Source organism: Bubalus kerabau, chromosome 12, assembly GCF_029407905.1.
Source record: "Bubalus kerabau isolate K-KA32 ecotype Philippines breed swamp buffalo chromosome 12, PCC_UOA_SB_1v2, whole genome shotgun sequence".
Lineage (NCBI taxonomy): Eukaryota > Metazoa > Chordata > Mammalia > Artiodactyla > Bovidae > Bubalus > Bubalus kerabau.
This window is the reverse complement of record NC_073635.1, coordinates 81,649,523-81,673,055: the sequence shown is the minus strand read 5'-3', so window position 1 is coordinate 81,673,055 and position 23,533 is coordinate 81,649,523. Positions and strand designations below refer to the sequence as shown.

The following is a 23,533-nucleotide window of genomic DNA, read 5'->3' as shown; positions in this document are numbered from 1 at the left end:
AGTGGAAGATGGTTCTTCAGATATAAGCAAGGAGCACCCCAAAGGAATCTAATATTCCCTGATAGGCCTGTGTTTACTTCCAGTTGATTAAATAAATTGAATTAATGTTCCAATTAGCTAAAAGTTTTGACGGATCCCTGATTTTAAGATTCAGTAAATGTGAAATATAAATCTGGTAAACCATCCTGACTCTAATGGGTTAGAAAGGTCATTGATCTCTTTTAATGCTTCATGGTTGTTATTCTGAAAGATCAATTATGCTTACATAGAACAAAGGAAGAATTTGGCTCGTTAAGATTTTGCATTAGGCATTGGGACAAGTTAAGAGCATGTTGTACGTGTAAACGAAATCTTTCAACTCAAGCAAACAATGTTTTATTACAGTAGAGTTTTCAAAATGCTTTTTAATTTTTCTTTTATTTAATACTGCTTTTTAAATACTTTTAAAATAATATGATATTTTGCATAGACATCATGATATAGTAAAAAACTGTCCAATCCAGAACTCTATTCATAATTCTGCAATCTATTATCTGAGTAACCTTAGAGAACCTAATTTCTGTGAACCTCAGATCTCTCATCTGTTAAAAAAAAAAAGAGAGAGAGAGAGAGAAAGAGAGATAATAATACCTACCTATGAGGATTAATTTGAAGATGAAGTTTAAAATATGTAATATAGTACCTCACCATATGATCAAAGAGCCAAAGAAATGAATAAGGATTTGATGGATTTGAAATATACAGTTTACCAGTTTCATGTTATGACCATTTATACAATTCTTCATTCAGTGACTAAAGAATATGCATTCTGATTCAAGAACACATGAATGATTTGCAGAGCATGACCACTTACTACACTGTGAAGGAATTCTGAAGAGAAACCAAATCAGTATGTTAGGCATCATTTGACCAACATATAATAAAGTTAGAAACTAAATAACGACTACAAAAAAAAAAAAAAAACACCCACACATTTAGAAATTTTAAAACCACTTCCAAATAACTGAGGGAGTATGGAGGAAACCACAATGGAAAAAAAAGCTTATAGAACTGAAAAATAATGTATGTTGTATATATCAAACTTGTGAGAAGTAACTAAAGGCATTTTTAGAGGAAAAATCATGGCCTTGAATAAAGTAAGTAAAGGAATAAGTGCGACATTAACCTTCCAAGTATTTAACTCAAGTGTTTAGAAAAGAATCAACCCGCAACACAGTAAGGCAGCAGGGGAGAGATAATAAAGCTAAAAGCAGACACTAATTGAAAAGGAGAAAAAGAATCAATAAAAGTGTCAATAGAACTGTGTTCTTTAAAAAGACTAATAGAAGTGATAAATCTGCAAAATTCAACAAGAGAAAATTAAGGAGCCTTCTGGGAAAATGACAGAGACATTGGCATAGTTTCTTAATCTCCTATAATTCCCACATGAAAATAAACAGAATGCCTATATAATACACCAAAAGTCTATAAACAATATTTACAACAAACCAAGGTAAGCCACAAACTCTAGGTAAAAGCAGGTTCAGACAAACTGATAGCCACATGTTTTGCATGGTGCCTTAGTCTGTTTGAGCTGCTGTAACAGAATACCATAGATTGGGGGGCTTAAACAACAAACATTTTCTTCTCACAGCTCTAGAGGCTGGGAAGGCCAAGATCAAGGTGTTGGCAAAGTCAGTGTTTGCTCCTTTTCCTGAGTCACAGGTGGTTGCTTTCTTGCTGTGTATTCGCCTAGTAGAAGAGTGAAGGACATCTTTTCCTGGTCTCATAAAGACACTCATCGCCTCTTAGGCGCTCTATCTTCATGACCTAATCTAAACCTGATTGCCTTCCAAAGGCTTCTCTTCTAATAGCGTCACACTGGGGTGAGGACTTCAGCGTAAGAATTAGAGAGACACAAACATTCAGTTAGTAACACGGGATATTGGTGTCTGTAGGGAGGAAGCCAAGGTTAGTTACAGGGCATCAGATGCTTCTGGAACAGGCAGATACCCTCTTCCTTCCACACTGAAGGAAAACATCCAGGAGTGGGCTCAAAAATAACAAGAGTGGTCAAGGAGAATGCAGACCCAGAAGAAGTTGGTGCTGGCAGGAGGGAGTGGAAACAAGCAGGAAATCCCAGAAATAAAGCTGCCTCGTTTGATCCCTATTTACACACAGAAGAGGAAGCCCTGAAATTAGGATAGAAATATTGGAAATATAGGAAAACAAGTTTTGCCTGAAAATGAGCAACCAAAATCATCAAAGTCAAGTTCCATAAAAAAAGTTACAAGTAAAAGATTACAAGTTATAAGTTGCAAGTATAAGATTATAAGGAAGAGAAGTCTGTCCTGTGAACCACGAAAGCTGCCATAAAGACACTCAAAATGAGCTCAAACTGTGCTAACTATTGTAAAATAAGTGAAAAGATGTTACATATCACATAAGGTTAGGAGAGAAACCTAAGTAAGAATTAGAAGACTTCATACGTAAGGTGCTAGGACTCAGGAAAGAACTGTAAATAAAAGCAATGAATACTAAATTAGAAGGAACATAACCTGATTGCATACATCAGTTGATGCTTTAAGAGAAAAAGAAAGTGAAGGAGTGGCAATTGTAAGAAATCAGGAAAAAATGAAGAAAGAGATTGAAATGATTTAAAAGAAAATGGCAGACTGAAGAAAGTAAAACATGTCCTGCTTCTGTATCTTAGGAGTCCCAAAAGAGGAAAGCCAAAGCAACAGAATAGAAGAAGTACTCACATTTTCTGAAATACACAAAGATTTGAAAATATGTGTTGAAAGCATACATCATTTATCCAAAAACATCAATCATGAATGACCAGAAATAAGACCTATTCCGGAAAAATTACAAGATCTTAAATTTAAAAAAAAATCTAGTTCCAAATAAACAAGTGATTTAAAAAGAAAAGAACATTTAGATTCCCATCAGCCTTTTCAGTAACAATGCTTTGTGTCAGAAGAAAATAGAGTGACATATAGGATGCTCAGAGAGAGTGTATGTGATCTAGGTCTTTTAATAACTAAGAAAACTGACTTTCAAGATGTAAGAATGTAAGTAATGTATGATGTAAGTAATATTGTGCCCATGACGCTTTCCTGAGAGACCCTCTAAAAAACATACTGCAGACAAGCATTACTCCAAAAACACTTGGCTAGTTTTCATTATTTCAGGTGCCTGTCAGTATCTTCTGCAGCCAGAAGAGGGCACTGCAGAGCAGCGTGGCTCTGAGTTACCGATGCTTAGAGCCTGTCCTTGGCTGAAAGAACTGTGCAAGGCTTTACTAAAGAAATCAAATAACTAGATCATCCCTATATAGGCCTTCTTTATTTGCAGAAAGAAACAACAGTTTCTAAATACATGTCAAGGCTAACAGATATAGATACCTACATAGATCTATGTAATTCTCTACATCTGTATCTATAGAAGATCTAGGTAGCTTTCTTCTGTCAGCAATCTCCCAAAGTTGAATTGAAGTTATTCTATTACAGTATTTATTCTTCTGGTTTATTCTGCTGTTAGTTATAAAATCAGTGCTCAGGGACTCCTTGGTATGAATTAGAAATGTATTCTGACAATTTTATGTATAAAATAGATAAGTAATAAGGACCTACTGTATAGCCCAGGGAACTCCATGCCCTGTGTTGACCTAAATGGGAAAGAAATCCAAGGAAGAGGGGATATATGTATACGCATAGCTGATTTACTTTGCTGTACAGCAGAAACTAGCACAACACTGTAAAGCAACTGTACTCCAATTAAAAAAAAAAAATTCTGTTTTGTTCAGTTCAAGTGTAGGACAAAGGAGATTTGGAGGCTCTTTAGAAATCATTTAGAAACCTTTGGGCTTCCCTGGTGACTCAGAATCTGAGTAAAGAATCTGCCTGCAATGCAGAGACCAGGATTCGACCCCTGGGTTGGGACGATCCCCTGGAGAAGGAAGTGGCAACCCACTCCAGTATGCTTGCCTGGAGAATCCCATGGACGAGGAGCCTGACGGGCTACAGTCCATGGGGTTACAAAGTGGGACACGACTGAGTGACTGGCACTTTCACTTTTCTTTAGAAATTACGGGCAGTGCAGAAATAATTTTATAAACAATAGAACAGATACTGTCCCCAGTTTCTGCGAAGGTGTCTCCCAACATGAAGAGCACTGTGTTAAGTGTCAGCTGCCCTGTTACAGGGCCTGTAGCTGGGTGATTGCCTTCAGACCATCATCTTACACTAAGGGAAGGACACAGCCACGGCCTGTCTTTGTTGTTTGAAGATGAAACACGAGTTGTGGGGTCCACCGTCCTCTCCTGAAACTCGCCTCCTCAGGACCTCCACGGCCTGGGCCCTTTCGTGACTGTGTGAACACCTTCCACTGAGTCTGCTGCCTCCAAAGGGACTCCACTCAATGTTCCTAAGGAGATGTGCTGTTAAATCAATGCCCAAAGTCACTTGTCAGTCGAGGGGATAAAATGTAAGGAAGCTTTATGATTTGATCACGGCAAGCAGGCTTTTGTGTGTTATCCTGAAAATGTAATTTTTCAACAAAATGACTTCCACTCTTGTTTCCTTGTCTATACGTTAATTTATTCTCCCAAGAGTTCTGGTGAATAATGAAACCAGCTCCATTTTTCATTATTGAGAACAGATGAGTATACTGGCTGTCCTCACATGAGAGAAACTGCCGGTGTGTTCAATGGTCCTTCCCTTCATGACGGGTCTGCCGTGATATAGGAAAGTTCTGTTGCTTATGGTCATGTCCTGCAGGTTATCACTTGTGCTGGGATGGCCAGTTCTTCCCCAGCTCTGGCCATATGGGCGTGTGGGTTGACATGACCGCATCTGTTTCTAGCTTTGTCTGCAGCCTGGGGCCCTGTGACTTTGTACCTCAAGTTACTCATCTTTTGTTCAGCAGACCCTGGATGGTCTGTCTTTCTCTGAATACAGAGTTGTTCAGTCTCCTGCTTGATCGTCTTCCCTCAACTTTGTTTGGAACACATTGTGCCTTATAGTATTTCCTCCACTCGCCTTGCTGGAAGGACCACCTCACTCAGCACTTAAACGGATAGTTTGCACCAAATTAATCTGCCCTGTGCACACATTTCCAACTTGAGTCCTTTACCCACTGCTTCCTTTGCCTCTAGAAATCTTAACCAGCCTCCAGGCTTAGTACGACTTCTACTTCTTCAGTCGAGTCTTTGCTAACTATTTCAGACACGCCTAGCTCTCCCCCACCCAGAACCTTACCACCCCTTCTCATCTTTCCTACATCTTTCCTGCATATCACCTAACACTTTAGTAACTACTGTGTCCTGCTTTTTTCTGATAATCTCATGTGTCACAGCCAGCTCTTTGTGACCCCATGGACTGCAGCACGCCAGGCCTCCCTGTCCTTCACCATCTCCCAGAGCTTGCTCAAACTCATGTCCATTGAGTCAGTGATGCCAGTCAGCCACTTTATCCTCTGTCACCCCATTCTCCTCCTGCCTTCACTCTTTCTCAGAATCAGGGTCTTTTCCAATGAGTTGGATCTTTGCATCAGGTGGCCAAAGGATTGGAGCTTCAGCCTCAGCATCAGTCCTTCCAATGAATATTCAGGACTGATTTCCTTTAGGATTGACTGGTTTGGTCTCCTTGCAATCCAAGGGACTCTCAAGAGTCTTCTCCAACACCACAGTTCAAAAGCATCAATTCTTTGGTGCTCAGCCTTCTTTATGGTTCAACTCTCACATGCATACATGACAACTGGAAAAACCACAGCTTTGACTTTGGACATAGTCCAAATTTGTTGGACTTATGAACAAACTGGACTTATAAACGCACTCTCAGAACAGAACTCATTTGTATATAGAAGACTTATTGTATAACTAGGCTTTTGGAGTCTGGTAAGCAAGACCTCAGATTCTGAGGAACTCTTTATCTCCAGTAGTCACTAAAATCATACTAAGGACTCAGTAAATCTAATCTGTTGATCAAAATGAATAGGCCTTTGTCTGAGCACTATCTGTAGTCTGCACTACCCCTCCTTGTTCCTGAATCTTTCCAGGCTGCTGAGCTTCTGTCCTCTGCCTCTACCCCTTTCCCGCCCGCTCTGGCTCCTCTATACGTGTCACCAATCACCTTCTGCAACTAGGAAGCTGAGTTTGGGGAGTGTGTCTTCCAGTTTGTAGCCAACCTCCAGGATTGTTTTTCTCGTCCTTCCCCCTGCAATAATTTCATCATTGCAACAAGGAAGAAACCTTTAAAGTTCATCTCATTTTTGTCTTTATGTCTGTAGGCAAAAAAAAGCTCCTAAACTCATCATTCAGATTAGGATTGGGTCACAGGCCCAGAACCTGAATCAGATGTGATGTGGATTAGGGAACATTTTACTGAAAGATGGCGATAGGGGGCCAGTAGTCATTGCAACCTTGAATTCTTTGAAAACTGAAAAGCCCGTGTGGTTGGAAGGAGTGCTCAGTCATGTCTGACTCCTTGAGATCCTGTGGCTGTAGCCCACCGGGCTCCTCTGTCTATGGAGTTTTCCAAGCAAGCATACTGAAGTGAGTTGCCCCTTCCTCCTCAAGGGGATCTTCCTGACACAGGGATTGAACCCACATCTCCTGCATTTCAGAGGGTTTCTTTATCATTGAACTATCCGGGAAGCCAGATGTAAGGACATTTTATTACCAATGAGCACAGCTAGTGTGTTGCCCCCATAGCTGTGACATGTGGCTGATAAAGCTTGTTTGCAGTTATGTTCAATTAAAGTAGGGGTAGAAATTAAAATTAAATGATAGAATCAATCATATGATGATACTTTAGTAAGAACATACATGCCTAATGTTTTAATAGTGTAGCTGTTTCATGTATGTAATGATCTGTTGGTATGCTTCCCCTTTACCTTCTGAAACTAAAGTCACACTCATAATTTTACAGCTTCGCAAGTCTGTCTTCAGCATCAGGGCAAGGAATCTTCTAGAAAAGGAGACCGCAGTCACGAAAATCTTAAGGTAATGCCATTGAACATTGATACACAATTAAACCCAAGTAGGATTATATGAAACAAAAGAAGCTGATTTTTTTAAAGTAATGAACTAATTTTCTGAGTATTCATATATACTTCCTGCTATAAAGTAGGTTTGAGTAACTGCGTGCTTAGAAATAATGTCAAACACATCACTGATGTCTTGAAAAAGTAATATTTTACTAACTCAATTGGTCATTTTCTCTTTCATGCACTTAAACATAAATTTTAAGTACGGACAATGGCAGAAAGATGGAAATAACTTCTCCTTACAAGTATTATGTCTTTTGTGATGTCTAAAGGACAAATCACAATCTAAGGGGAAAATGGTAAAAGGGAAAGCTTTCTGTATTTTTAATTTGAGTCACAAAACCCAAAATTTGTATTCTTTGTCATTCGAGAAGAACTCTGACCAAAGTGTGAAATGAATGGCGGACTTCTGCTGTTGTTGTTACTTAACAGCTCTGGGAACAAGGTTATGATCTAAAGAAACTGTAGCTACCTCTCTATTTCACTCATGTGCTGCTGCTGCTGCTAAGTCGCTTCAGTCATGTCCGACTCTGTGCGACCCCATAGATGGCAGCCCACCAGGCTCCGCCGTCCCTGGGATTCTCCAGGCAAGAACACTGGAGTGTGCTGCCATTTCCTTCTCCAATGCATTAAAGTGAAAAGTGAAAGGGAAGTCGCTCAGTCGTGTCCGACTCAGCGACCCCATGGACTGCAGCCTACCAGGCTCCTCCGTCCATGGATTTTCCAGGCAAGAGTACTGGAGTGGGGTGCCATCGCCTTCTCCATATATGAACACAAATCACAAAATTAGATCATAATTCATAAAACTAGATATTCTGTCAGGTGGGTTCATAGAAGCTTGAACCTAAATATTATAGAAGCTTGAATCTAAAATATTAAATAGATAAATATGACATATAACAGGTCAGTTATTTCTAAAGTGTAGTCAAGTTGGGGGTAAAGAGATGATTAAGAAGAATATGAATTTTTTAAATTTTTATAATTATGTATCAATGTTAATAAATTTAAAAGAATTAATACCACAAATAAAGTGATTGTAATTTATTGATTTATTTAAAATCAATGTATATTTAAAATCTATAAGAATCAACAGCATATCCATTTTAGAATGCTTATACAAACATGTAATTTTAATTGAAATCTGCCTTAAAGTATCAGGAAAGAAAATTGAGTGAGCTACTTAAGCATATTTTCCAAGACCATGTTATAAAGTAGCATGATCACTATAAAAATGCATAAGCATTTGGAATATAATTTATTGGTGTGTGTATTACACAGATGTGAGTAAGAAATGGACTTCCCAGGTGGCTCAGTGGTAAAGAATCTGCCTGCCAATGCAGGAGACACAGATTCAATCCCTGGGTGGGGAAGATCCCCTGGAGGAGGAAGTGGCAACCCAGTCCAGTGTTCTTGCCGGGAAATTCCATAGACAGAGGAGCCTGGTGGGCTACAGTCCGTGGGGTCGCAGAGTCGGACACGACTGAGCAACTAAGCACACATGCGTGTATACCTAAACACTGGAGCCTGGAGGTGGAATGGCTGACTGGGGGAACAGATCAGTCCATAAACGGAAGCCCTCTCTGCTGCTGCCGCTGCTGCTGCTACGTCGCTTCAGTCGTGTCCAACTCTGTGTGACCCCATAGACGGCAGCCCACCAGGCTCCCCGTCCCTGGGATTCTCCAGGCAAGAGCACTGGAGTGGGTTGCCATTTCCTTCTCCGATGCATGAAAGTGAAAAGTGAAAGTGAAGTCACTCAGTCGTGTCTGACTCTTAGCGACCCCGTGGACCGCAGCCTACCAGGCTCCTCTGTCCATGGGATTTTCCAGGCAAGAGCACTGGAGTGGGGTGCCATTGCCTTCTCCAAGGAAGCTCTCTATAAATGGTGCTAAAGGGAAGGAGTCTGTTTCTCTTCCACTCCACCTGCATTATTAAGAATAGTGGAGTTTGGGGGCCACATTGCTGGGCATATGGGATTTTAGTTCCCTGTTTAAAGTTTGGAGAAGGTGATCTTTGGGCTCCCCAAAGTCTGTACACAGGATACTGGACTTAGTGTTAGGGGACTCTATAACTTTGAGCAATTCGCTTATCTGACCCCTGTTTTCTCATCTGCCTTTGAGGTATAGACTGCCCAAAAAGGTTATCTGAGTAATCAGCTGATGAAGCCAAGTGAAATGTAATATTTACTATGAGGAAAATGCCCAGTTCAGCAGTCTTAATAATGACTCAGAAGGGGTAGGTCAAGGGTGAATATTCATAAGTTTTGGGGCTTAGGTTTCAGTGTTTTTAGTGGGGAAGTCTGGTTGAGATTAGGCAAAATTCTTGATATAAGTAAGGGTCTAGATTATTTTGCAGTGTGTACAAGTATTGAATCATTATGTTGTACCCCAAAACTAATATAATGTTTTACATTAGTTGTTGTTTTAGTCACTAAGTCATGTCCAACTCTTTTTGATCCCATGGACTGTAGTCTGCCAGGCTCCTCTGTCCATGGGATTTCCCAGGCAAGAATACTGGAGTGGGTTGCCAAGTCAAACCCAAGTCTTTTGCATTGGCAGGTGGATTCTTTACCACTGAGCCACCAGGGAAGCTCTATACATCAGGTACACCTCAATTAAAAAAAAAAAAAAGAGTTTAGTACTCTTCAGGATATACAGGTAACAAATACTATTACTCCATTACTATTTGGAGGAGGGCAACACTCCGGGTCGGGAATGAAGAAGAGGTAACACACGTTTAGGTGTCCACTGCCTTTAATGCCCTTTCCACTCTCTATGGCTCAATAGTTCAGTTATCAGCTATTGAGATGGAGTTTGCATTTCTGTTATTTCACTTACCTTCTTGATTTGGGAGTGATTTTGAGAAGAGGGAAAATAAATGGTGACTCTGAGCTGCCATCTTTGCTGCAGAAATCTATTCTAGTCTATGTCTTGAATTCTTAACCTCCCTGGTGGCTCAGATAGTAAAGAATCTGCCTGGGATGCAGGAGACCTGAGCTCAAATCCCCTGGATCAAGAAGCTCCCCTTGGAGAAGGGAATGGCTACCCACTCCGGTATTCTTGCCTGGGCATTTCCACGGACAGAGGAGCCTGACGGGCTGCAGTCCATGGGGTCACAAAGAGCTGGACACAACTGAGCAACTAACACCTTCATTTTCATGTATTACCTTTCAAAAATAAATATAACTGATTTTGAGTAACAGCATTCTTAAAATGTTTAGGGTTGGTGGACCCAGCTAGGCAGGGTCTTGGCCGGAGTCTTAATGAGAACCAATGAGAACCAATCTGGACTGGTGTGTGCAGTGGTTGACCTGTTTTCTAGAGAGAGAAAACAATCCTTTAGTCTATAGTTCAGATGAGTGGATTTTCGGAAAGTTCTTGAAGCTAACAATGAAATTACTTATTTGTTATGGCCTTAAATTCCTGGACATTCATTTTCCTGGAATGAATATTCAAGTCCTATTAATGGAGGGGTCTTGGTTCTTAGTGCTGATATTGAAGCTGTGGAATTACCAGGGTTCTCACTTCTCAGGGGACCCACATTTTCAAATATCCATCTTCTGTTTGAAACAGGATCTGAGTTATTCTAGCAAAGAACATGCTGTATACCTCCCTATGAACAGGAAATTCAAGTCCACAAAGAAAAAAGACTTTCAGAGAGAGGCTAGAGTGTTCAATCAGTGGTGGGGTCACCAGTGATTTCTACATATTATAATCTGAATATAATTCTACATAATATAATCATCTTTCGGTTGTATTTTTCTACTTATTATTTTTTTTGAAATTAATGTGTGCTTTGAAAATTGAAATGAAATTCTGGGTATGTATAGAAACACTTCGATGAGAAACAAAAGTAGGGCATTTTAACAGAACTTGAGAACACTGTCAAAAGCTTAAATGCAGCTGATTCACTTGGCACTGATGGGCCAGGCTTACCTGGAGAGTCTTTTGAGAAAGAGGATGGCCCTAAATTATAAAATCCAAGGTCGCTATTAAATTCACTCTTGTTTTGACTTTGTCTACACTGTTCAGCTCCACTAGAGAAAGCTTTCTTCAAAAGACAGTGACCTTTATACCACATCAGATGAAATCAAAACATCAAGCACTGAGCTTTCGAAAGCATCGCCCCCTCTCCTGAGATTTCTCTAATTCGAGCCCTGAAATTGAGCAAAAACGCATTATCATTCCTGTGAGGCTGAATGCATCGAGAAATGTCAGAAGAATATAATTAAACACGTTCCATTATTTCAGAAAGTTCCATCCTTTTGCCGTTCACAATCAGTATCTCTTTAGATAGGGACGGAATCTTATAACCTCTCTGAGTGCTCAGTCTGGTATGATTTTTGTAATGTGATATTTGGATCTGTGATATAATTGTCTTTTCCATACACTGAATTAATATGTTTAAAATATAATTGAATGCTACTTACTGTTTAGAAACTAAATATATTTAATGACTTACTAGGTCAGTTTTTCTCATCACTTTTTTCAAAGTTTATTCCTTAAATTGTTCCTACACTGAAGAAATGGACATTTTAATATAACAAAACAATATACCAAAACCGAGTAGTATCTCTCTCTCTCTCTCTCTCTTTCTATGTGTGTATGTGTGTGTATATATATATATATATATATTTTTTTTTTTCTTCAATCTTTTGGCCACACCACACAGCGTATGGGGTCTAAGTTCCCTGACCGGGGATCAAACCTGCACCCTCTGCATTTTGACCTCATAGGATTACCAGAGCATGTGTATCAAGTGCTTACTCAGCAACCCTGTAGCCCAAATAAGTAAGAATCCTGGCTCCATGCCTTCTGGATGTCTGACATTAGGCAAGTTGCTTATGTCTCTGCACCTCTGTTTTCTCATCTCTTAAATGAGGTCTGTAAATTTATAGCCCCTGACTTATAGGAGAGGGTTACACAAGTTGGTATCTGTAGTTGATTTTCCATTATTGGGAACAAGTTAGGGGAGACCCACGGTTGCCCCTGAGGGACAAGCAACTGACAGCTACCTTTCAAAGCTGATCCTCCAGGGCTTGCTGCAGAATGTCCACTGTTGTCCAGCAGAGGCCAGATCTGAGGAGCATAAAATGCTTTTGACACATCAGTGTACTCTTCTTCCAGCTTGATCCCAAAGTTCTTGCTCACCCAGCTAGAAGCACTGTACTGCTGCCACTCAGCTGAGAAACTTCCCTGGTGGCTCAGTCGGTAGAGAATCCACCTGCAGTGCAGGAGATCTGGGTTCAATCCCTGGGTCAGGAAGATCCTCTGGAGAAGGGAATGGCAACCTACTCCCGTATTCTTGCCTGGGAAATCCTATGGACAGAGGAGTCTGGCAGGCCACAGTCCATGGGGTCTCAAGAGTCATACATGACTTAGTGACCAAACCACTGCCACCACCAAGCTTTGCTAGACTGGCTAACATCTTCAGGGTATCATCAGATCATTTGTTTAATTCATTTGCTGGATGCTTATTGTCGGATATAGTTGTGAACTAACAACAGATTTCTCAGCCCAGGTTAGCATCCCCAGTAGCCGATGGAAACTCCTGGACATGGAGAACTGTGATCTTTGTAATGCCTAAAGGGAGGCTGTGAAAGTCTCCATTCTGCTTGGATGGGCCAGGAAATAAAATAGTCCTGTCTCAGAACCTACAGAGGCATTGGCAGGAAGCCTAGTCAAACAGGTAGAGACCAGCATCCCACAGAGAGGTTTGGGGGTGGCTGCAGGTGTTGGTAAAGTGGAGCCTGATGGGCTTGGCAGCCGGAACAGTGACGGTGAGCAGGATTTAATTGAGATCGTTGGTTCAGAGGGGCTGGTGCCCAGGGCAAGGGAGCAGCTGAACAGAAGGTGTGACTGCCAACATGGGCACCATGGGCAGACCAGGGACCACTGGGGCTGGGACACGCATGGCATCCTCTTCTGCAGGGGTTGTAATTCCTGCCTGGAACCTTCCGTGTGCACATAGCGTTGGTGCTCCATAACTTCAGGATGGTTGAGGGCTTAGCTGGGGTAGGTCCTTCCTGGGCCATGGGCTCGGTGAGGTATTTCTCTTGATCCGCTGGCATCTCTGAGGGTCTTATTCTCCCAGCTCTCTCTCCCCAAGGGAGATGAACTGACATCTGGACTCTTCCCTAGGATGTAAGCATCTAAGTCTTCTTCCCCTGGAAGGGGTGGCAAACCTGATTTTGAACCATGGAGGAGAACATAGAACTTTCTAGAGGAAGAAATTCAAATTAAATCTCAAAGATTCCCTCCAAAGTCCACCTGTCCTTGTGCACTTCGCTAGCTGTGAGAGCAGGGGAGTTTGAGGAGAGGACAAAGAGCCTCTTCATCCTACTCTGCCTTGTCTTGTCTAGACTGGAGCTGCCAGTTCTCTGAGCAGATTCTCAGGGAGTCTAAGAGCGCTTTGCAATGCAGAGCACAATTTCTTATCCCCTTGGCTTTTTCCCATGGAACACGTTCTCCTTTTCAAATTATTGTTTCATCTGTTAGCCCAGGAGTTCAGCAACTTCTGGGTAAGGTCACGGGAGTTCTGTGCAGCTCCATGCCCTGGGCACGGCTCACAGGGCATGCACAGCATCCCCAAGAGGATGCGAGGACCGTGCACGTCCCAGAACCCGGGGCCAGACTTGCCAGAGCTCAGTGAGACCTGCTTCAGCCCCTGGGGGCTGTGGTGCACCAGGGAGACCCCGCAGATGAGAGGAAGCAGGCTGAGACTGGTCAGCCTGCCGACACCACGGCAAATGTTTATAACCATCATTAGCAAGAATAACCTGAAGTTTTAAGGAAAGAGAGTATGGGGCATTACTGTACCCTTTATTAATTACATTAAATTATTACTATCTGATTTAATAAATAGATGTATTAATATATTGACTATGTTTAGAAATACATAGACTTTTAGTATGACTCTATTAGTATTGCCATTACACAGTAATCAAATATTTCATGTAAATATTAAATACTATTGTAAATATTTATCTGTGATTTTGTTAAGTCTGCCTAACTATTGGCTTTCTTTATGAAGATTTTCCTGGTACTTAAAAAACTTGTAGACTGGTTGGAAGACCATTTGGAGATATAGAGACTAAGTAAATGGGTAGAAATTAGCTGTATTCAGAGAACAATAAACTAAGGCAGTACGATATGTGGGAGACTTCCTTGGTGGTCCAGTAGTTAAGACTCCATGCTTCCACTTCAGGGGCTTGGGTTCAACCCCTGGTGGAGGAATTTCTGCATACCATATGGTGGCGCCAGAAAAAATAATTAGTTAATTTTAAAAAAAGAATCTGTGGGTGCATGCATTTGAATAAAACATAAAATAGTGAAAATTTCAAGGAGGCAAAATATAACTTAATTGAAACAATATATTCTTGTTTTGTTTGCTTTTACCAACTAAACTTTCTTTGCTTGCTGCTGCTGCTGCTGCTACGTCGCTTCAGTCGTGTCCGACTCTGTGCGACCCCAGAGACGGCAGCCCACCAGGCTCCCCCGTCCCTGGGATCCTCCAGACAAGAACACTGGAGTGGGTTGCCATTGCCTTCTCCAATGCATGAAAGTGAAAAGTGAAAGTGAAGTCGCTCAGTCGTGTCCAACTCTTCGCAATCCCATAGACTGCAGCCTACCAGGCTCCTCCTTCCATGGGATTTTCCAGGCAAGAGTACTGGAGTGGGGTGCCATTGCCTTCTCCCCTTTCCTTGAACTTTGAAAAATGTTCTATTGAGATATAATTAACATATGTATTAGTGTCAGGTGTACAGCATAGTGATTCTAGGCGTTTTGTATATACTGTGAAATGATCACCACAAAGAAGTCTAGGTAACGTCCATCACCTTACATAGTAAAATAATATATTCTCTTTTTCTAGGTAGTACCTGATTTGTAGTAATCAAAATATATTTCATTGACATAGTATATGATTTGTAGATTACTTTCAGATAAGCCCCCAAAGTGATTGTATTAATACTATGGATTAGGAGAGCTGCTATTAAATTTTACCTAACAGATGTGGGAAGATATTTTGACTAGGTTTTTCTTTTACTATTTTATCACTGATGGGTAAAGCAGTAAGTAATAGAGGAAGATGCATATCTCTAGAAAAATCAGTTTGAATGGTTTATGCAGCATTTGGCAGATTTTGTTTTTGGTATTAAAAAGCTCAGCCTTTGCATAGCAGTTGGCATTTTTTGGAATCCTCAGCAAGGTTTACCACCCAGTGAATGGTACGGGGTTTCAGATATTTTATTTGCTGAATTTCGATAGATGCACTAAAGGCATGGATTTCTCAAGAGGTCATTTTCCTTCTCACGTATGGTACCTGTGTACGATAAGACTTAAGGCTTCTTTCGTTTTTCGATCTAAAACAGTAAGGTCTGGTTGTCGGTGTATTTACATGTCTACGTATGAAAACATTTTCTTGAAAAACACAAGATCGGAAGGAACTGATTCTCTGTGGCTATTGAAGAGCCGTCCTCAGGACTGGGCTGACTCACGAAGGAGCTGGATCTTCAGTACGATATAAACTATAAACCTATAAACAAACGCAGCTCTTCTCTCATTGCCGGAGGCCAGGAGCGAGGAACTCACCGTTAGCTTTAGCGTTGTGGAGGCAGGTGAGAGTCCTTCCTAGGAAGCACTCACCTGTTCTCTTCCCAGGTTCTGAAGCCATGGTTTTACGTCATTACCCCTGAAGGACTATCTCTCTATTCTCTCTTGATGTTGTTCAGCCACTCAATCATGTCCTCCTGTTTGTGACCTCATGGACTACAGCACGCCAAGCTTCCTTGCGATGTCCTCCAATGTCTCCCAGAGTTTGTTCAAACTCATCTCCACTGAGTCAGTGGTGCCATCCAACCATCTCATCCTCTGCCGCCCCCTTCTCCTCCTGCCCTCAATCTTTCCCACCATCGGGGTCTTTTCCAATAAGTCTCTTGATGTGACTATCTTACATTAACCACATCTGATAATACTTTACAAGGGGACCCTCAAATTCAACGTTCTGTGAAGTCATATTACCATGCCTTTAGATGGTAATGACATTTAATACCAGACACTTAATACCATGTAATTTAACTTCTCTATAATGTATGAAAGTAATTTGAAGACTCACAGGCCTCTGTCTTTCATTATAGAACGTACAGACTTTGCCCATCCCGTGTCCGGGAACATTAAGAAAGAAGATGTGGAGACAGCTAAGAAAGAAACCAAGGACCCCCTGCTACTGTTTCTATAAACAACTCATGGTGTTTAAAGGCTAATAAAACCCTAAGATCTCTCTTAGAAACATCATCTTTGGGCCAGTCTTAAAATATTTTAGATGGAAACATGTCAAGAAAAATAGAGACAATTTCTTAAGACACAATTCTCTCCCCTCGACCTCCATAGAAGATTTTATATAAATATATGGCTGTCATATAAGGGGTAATTGAAATTCCACAACACAAAGGCAAGGCAGAGAAGGGGGGGAAAAAGTCAATCTTTCATATTTTTTTTTCAAAGGCTTGGCAGGAAACCAGGGGTAATATTTTTGCAACTGGGAGTACGTATTTGCTGAAGAATATTCCCACGTTTGAGTCATCATCAGGGGTCCTAGTCTTGTTTTACTTTCAAAGGTAGAGAGGGCGGAACGTTAACCCCAGCTGGGAGAAGGAGCATGCCCCACTGTCCTTCTCCTCCAGGGAGCAGGGATAAAGGGATTACAGATGCCTGCATAATAGAGAATTTCCTCACTCAGACAAGACAAAAGGCTTCATTATTTTTCACCAGACCCTTGAAGCCTTGTGCTTTCCAGTTCCAGAAGCCAGGCAAGCTGACCAAGTGTTTTGTTTTGTTTTTAATTTTAAGCCCACAAAATGGAGTTTCTAAGAACCCAGGCTTCAAGGACTTGCCATTATGAAGGGATAAAGGAAAGATATTGAAGACCTTCACATCACAACTCTTAGGGTCTCCCCCCTGCCCGGATGAGCCAGACCGTCCCTGGAGATCACAGTGTGTCTCTTCAACACCTGAGCATTGTCTTGCTTCCATGAGACCAGAAGGCATCTAAATCCTTATGAAAAATGTAAAGCGGCAAAATAGAATTGAATCTTCGAGTACTTTTCCTTCGGACTAGGTTTTTTCCTGACTTTAACAACTTTAACTTTAACAACAGATGCATCTTATTTCTTGTTGGTAAAGAGTAACAGTCTCAGATTCCTCCCTTATTTACTATTTTGGTTTGGCCATAGATTGCTGTAAGACATGGTATACGGTGACCTTGTTCCCAGTGATGGTTTGCAAGTTTCTCTTAATAACTTTCTCAGAGAATACAGATAAAGATTTATAAGCTTTGTACTTGCAAGGAACACTGTCTGATTTTTTATTCCCGTCTCAGGGTCTCCTCTATCATAGACATGCAGCGTGTTTCTTGCATGGTGTAGTGTTCAAGTGAAAGTGAAGTCACTCAGTCATGTCCAACTCTTTGCGACCCCATGGACTGTTGACTATGAGGCTTCTCCGTCCATGGGATTTTCCAGGCAAGAGTACTGGAGTGGGTTGCCATTTCCTTCTCCAGGAGATCTTCCCAACCCAGGAATTGAACCCGGATCTCCTGCATTGCAGGCAGATGCTTTACCGTCTCAGCTACCAAGGAAGCCCAATGAATAAAAAAAAAGTAAAAGTAAATGAATAAAAAATAAATAAAAAGTTAGTAGTATTCTAACTTGAGATCAAATTAAGATTATTTAACGTCCCCTTTCAAAAGCACAGTTCAAGCACATGCTGTTTTGTTTGTGATTATTTCCATGCTTCGTAAGCATAAAAGGATCAAAAAAGAAATGAAAATATTTGATCTTTGCAGATGTCAAGGTTCGTTCATTTAACAAATGTTTGTTGAGCACCTACTGTGTACAAGGTGGAGTCATCGGTGACCAGCCGGGGTGTCTTGGAGCTCTTTGGAGCCTGACACATGTGAGGATCGGCAGGACCACGGAGAGTGATGTGGAAAGCAAGGTCCCTGCTGGTGGAAGATGGGACCTGGAGGGGCTGTCAGGGGCAGACCCTACAGGACCTTGCAAGTCAAGCTGAGCTTTGGGTCTTCATCTTTTTCTGAGGAGCAATAGGATGTTGAGGATTTTAAGGCAGTGATGATAATGGTATTCATTACCTATTGCTGTGTTGCAAACTACTCCACAATTAGGGATTTAAACAGCACATGGATGAACTCACAACTTTGGTCAAGAAGCTGGGCATGTGTTGCTTTCTGCCATGTATCAACATGAGTCAGCCACAGGTATACGTGTGTCTCCTTCCTCTTGAAACCAATACAGTATAGTAAAGCAATCATCCTTCAATGAAAAATAAATAAAAATAAAAAAGGTAGGCATGGCTTCGCGGGGTCTCTGGCTCTGGGTCTCTCACAAAGTTGCAGACGTTTTGAGGGGAATGGGAAGCATCCCCTTCCTAGCTCGCTTGCACAGTTGTTAAGAAGCTTGTGTGCCTACTGGGCTGTTGGTGGGAGCCCCCCATCTCTTAGGAAGGGGGTCTCTCCTTAGAGCAGCTCCCAGCATGCCGCCTTCTTCCTCGAGCAAGTGAGAGACTGCAGCAGGTGGAACCACAGTGTCTGGTGACCTCTTCCATCCCTTCTGCCTTCTGTTCGTTAAAAGCAAGTCTCTTAAGTCCTGCCTACACTCAAGGGGCTACAAAAATCAGGGAACCAGCGTAACCAACAATGCAGTCGGGCTGCTCCCACTCAAAAGCCAATTCAGACGGTGTGCATGTGTGCTCAGTCATGTCTCACTTTGGACTTTCCCAGGAAGAATACTGGAGTGGATTGCCATCTTCTCCAGGGAATCTTCCCAACCCAGGGATCAAACCTGCGTCTCCTGAGTCTCTGAATTGGCAGACGGGTTCTTTATCACTGAGCCACCTGGGAGGGAAATATAGAGGGCAGGTTGGTGGAAAGGAAAGTTTGTTTTATTTTGGATGCCAGCAGCTGGGTAGAGGGTGGGTGTGGATTCTGTCCAAAGGCTGACTCCTCCCCAACCCCAACAGTCAGGGGGCATGAGCTTCTGTAGAGAGAGGGAGGGGGCTCTATACAGCGACAGCACGGTCAGCCCTGATGGGCATCTTGAAATTGGTCATCAGTGGTCTGAGCAGCGTCATGTTGATTGGTTTAAGTAGTTAATCTTCAGTTCTAGGGTCGGTTTGTTTGCATTTCTTAAGGCCGGTTCTCAGAACTGTGGCAGCTTTTGAACACGACTTAGCAACTGAGAACACAGGCACTCACATCACGGCTACAGTCAGGTCATCCTGTCGTTCACTTCTCCGCCTGGTGGGGGTTTCAGTATCTGTAAGACAACTCACAGGACATGGCTCAGAATATTATCTACAGCCATTGAGAAGGAACTAAAGGTCCTTGACTATGCTTAATGACTATTCCTATTTGGTCTCCTTGGACTGTTTTCCTTTGTTTCTGCATGTTCTCACATATCTGATTAACCTTCTTCCTTGGCTAAGGTTTTTCCGCAGACAACAGACAGGTGGAGGATGGGCAGCGGGGAGGGCCACAGGGTCCTGCCCCGTATCACCAGGGGGAGGGGACCACCATCACACCACGGATGGTCACTTCAGACATCACTTTGCCTGGGATAATAATACGTTTGTGGAGACCAGTTAAGAGGCTGCAACGCTGGTCCAGAGAGTACATCTCCGTTCACAGTCAGAACAGAAAAGACTTACCGTCCAACGCAGATGTCCATCAGACTTGTCCTCTGCCTCCACCCTCTAAGTTTCAGCATCAACTGTGACTTAGGACAAGACAGAAGAGTCGCTAACGGAAACTGAAATTTAAATCGAGCATCAGTGTTCCCAAAGCACATGCACATTCATAACCCTGCTTGGTCCTTCCCACTCCCTATGAAGTCAGTATTTTCGTCCCCACATTTTACGCTTATGGCACCGAGGCTCAGAGAAGACATATCCCTTGCCTGAGGTCCTGTAGCTTATAAAAGCTGAGGTCAGAAGTGTTTGATTCTAAACTGTGTGTTTTTGCAAATCATCTTCTCCGTTAAGTCTCCAGGCAAAGGCAGAACTTTGAAGCCCCTCTGTACTGCTGGGTGGATTTGCCTCTCTGAACCTGAGACTAGCAAGTTCTAGGTCCTGCCTGCCCTGCTACACACACACGTGCACACACGCACACACATATTCATCTCTACTCTCTGTACACCCTCACATCCCCCTGTCTTCCATCAGTCCCTTCATGTGCCAGGAACTTTGCTTCTAGGAATATGAGTTTGAGTGATAAAATGGGCTGTGAAAAATTCACAGTCTAGTAAGGGAAGTAACTAATGCCGTAAGCATTAAATGACCAAATGCCGTAAGCATTAAACAAGCTTGGTTAATAACATGGCTACAGGAACGTGGAACATCATCCTTTCATACTTTCCCCTCGGTGAAATGTTTATTTCTCACTTGATGTTACTTATCAGAACCCATGTATATCAGAGTTTGTAATTATATGACACATGTCGAAACTCAATTTGGTAGTTCATAGTTTGGGTGACAGTCCACGCTTGCACATAATAAAACTATATTTCTTTTTAAAGACAGTAAAGCAAGCTTTTACCATACTTTTGGGCGAACCTTGGCCCATTGCATTAGAAACTCTGTAACCTCTTAGTAGCAGCTGATTACACCAGACAGCAGTGACTTTTCTACCAAGCTTATTGTTTTCTTGACTAACAAAATATTTTACATGTATCAAAGACGGTGACATTGGCTTATGTGTGAAGCTGTTGTCTTTATACAGAAACATCCTAATGCTGCATCTTTGCTGCACCGGCCTCAAAGCCCAGGTGTTCTCAGGGCATCCTTCCCCACGCCCTTGCTTCCAGCAGCCCCCCTCTCCCCCAGATCCATAGCCTCCTCTCTGAGTTTCTTGCATCATGCATAGGGATCGGTTTGGGCATCTAGTCACCTTGTATTGGGTTGTCCAAAAAGTTCATTCCGTTTTGTGGAAAAATTCAAATGAGGTTTTTGGCCAACTCAGTATAAGATTTTTCCCATATATTTTCTTCTTTTATATACTTTTTATTTACTTATTTTTGACTGAGCTGGGTCTTCTTGCTGCATGGGCTTTCTCTAGTTGCAGCGAGCAGGGCTACTCTTCATTGTCGTTTGCAGGCTTCTCACTGGAGTGGCTTCTCTTGTTTGGAAGCACAGGCTCTAGGGCACAGACTACAGTAATTGCAGCTCGCAGGCTCGAGGATGAAGGCTCAGTAGTTGTGACTGTAACTGCCCTCATGGGGCCCACGGGCAGACAGTGACCACTGGGGCTGAGACAAGCATGCTTTGTCTGCCCATGGGATTCTCCAGGCAAGAATAATGGACTGGGTTGCCAGTTCCTTCTCCCGGGGATCTTCCTTATCCAGGGATCGGACCCATGTCTCCTGCATCTCTTGCATTGTCAGGCAGATTCTTTACCGCTGTGCCACCTGGGAAGTCCAAAAAAATTTGTCTTCACCCAATTTACTTTGGCCACCTGATGCAAAAAACTGACTCATTGGAAAAGACCCTGATGCTGGGAAAGAATGAAGGCAGGAGAAATGAAGGCTGGGAAAGAATGAAGGCAGGAGGAGAAGGGGGCGACAGATGGTTGGATGGCGTCACTGACTCATTGAACATGAGTTTGAGCAGGCTCTGGAAGTTGGTGATGGACAGGGAAGCCTGGCGTGCTGCATCCATGGGGTCACAAAGAGTCAGACATGACTGAGCAACAGAACTGAACTGAATTTGCCATGAATATGGCCCTCAGTTTTCAGTAAAGAAACCCTATACTTTCTCTCTAGAGTTTCCTAGTTCAAAAGATGCTGGACCTCCTCAAGGGAAAGAACGAGATTTCAGAACATTTGGTCTAAGAAAAGACTCCACTAGAGGACTGACTGCTGGATGGAGGTGGATGCTGTTGAGCTTCGTCTTGGTACTAGAGGTGGGGGTGGGATGCTGGGGTGTGAGGCTGGCAGATGATGGCCTGAAATGCCAAAGGGGACCATTATTGTGAAGACACAAGGGCCCCATCTGCCTGATTTCACTCTCCTTGGATCTTGTGGGCACCTTGTAGCCCCAGGGAAGGAGGAGGAACGTCAACAGCCTGTGCTCAGAGAGCAAGAAGACTGGCAGAGGCCTCTTGCCCAGCAACCGGGAACCACAGAGGCTGATGCTCTGAAGTCCCTTGTTACATGTTTTAACTGATCCAGAGTTACAGAGCATTCTCTTCTTCTTTTTTTCATCAGTATCTAGTTTGAAATTCTTCCGGCTAACAGTGTTTATAACATAGAAGGAAGCGGTAGGATCAGGTTTGGCAAATGTTAAAGCAAATGGTTTCATATGTTACATTTAAGTCTCCATCTTAGTCTGATTAAGCACGGGTTTTCTGATTGCATGATAGAGCAAAAAACCAGCCCCGTGACTCCCACCCTGGATGAGTGAATCACAGAGAATTGAAAGATTCACCCATGGACTGCAAAGCTGCATGTCACATGCACGGCTGAAACACCAGCCTTTTAAGTATTCTTTTCTGAATTCTCTAGATCCCGCAGGAAAGAGGGAGCTAGCTGGTCATCAGCCAGAGAGGAAAAGGGGAGTCGCTTTCTCCCCACCACTTCAGCCATGCTGCTGGAGGGGATGGAGGAGGAGATGTCCTGGGGGGAGGGATTGTCTCCATGGAGACCTGCCTGTCCTGTTCAATCAGAGGAGGGGGTCTCTGCTGTGGTCCTGACTCTTCTCCAGCAAAGATGCCCAGGCATCTTCAGACTGGGCTACTGGGCAGGTACCAGCAGTTTTCTTTTTTTTTAATCACAGGCGTCTTAAAACCAGTTACATTCTATATATTTCAAACATCAAGGACACCCAACGCAGAAGGGTATTTTATAATCAAGTTGTATGTGTTGCATATTTAAGACCTATAGGTCTCAGCCACTTAGAGGAGAGTCTTGGGATGAAAAATAAAAGTTAACTAAGAAAGTGGCTGAAGGTTAAGTCTTGATGGTTTATACAAATTACAGGGTTCTGTATATGCCGGAATAACACCGTTCTCCAAGTAGATATTTTTCAGAATGCCGTCATGATTTTCAGGCCTTTGTCCAAAAAATAATTCTTAATATACATAATATGAAATCATCCTATACCTTTGTCAACTCAGCTGAACTTACAAATGTATCTTCCTCTTGACCTCATTCCAGTCCTGGAAATAACCATATGTGTGTGCTAAGTTGTTTCAGTCATGTCTGACTGTTTGCAACCCCATGGACTGTAGCCCACCAGGCTCCTCTGTCCATGGGATTCTCCAGGAAAGAATACTTGAGTGGGTTGCCATGCCCTCCTCCAGGGGATCTTCCCAACCTAGGAATCGAACCCAAGTCCCTATGTCTCCCACACTGGCAGATGGGTTCTTTACCACCGGTACCACCTGGGAAACCCAGAAATAAGCATCGTCTCTATATTTCTTTGCTGTTCAATAAAATTTT

At 42.5% G+C, this 23,533-nt stretch overlaps 1 protein-coding gene across 1 annotated transcript in view; it reads left to right on the top strand.

Annotated features, from left to right (window-relative positions):
- NALCN (sodium leak channel, non-selective) overlaps positions 1–23,533 on the top strand; it is a 281,606-nt gene that overhangs the window by 198,930 nt on the left and 59,143 nt on the right. The window contains exon 17 of the mRNA XM_055542965.1: positions 6,912–6,985. Within this exon, the coding sequence (XP_055398940.1) occupies positions 6,912–6,985 (74 nt within the window). The remainder of the gene's footprint in view (positions 1–6,911; positions 6,986–23,533) is intronic.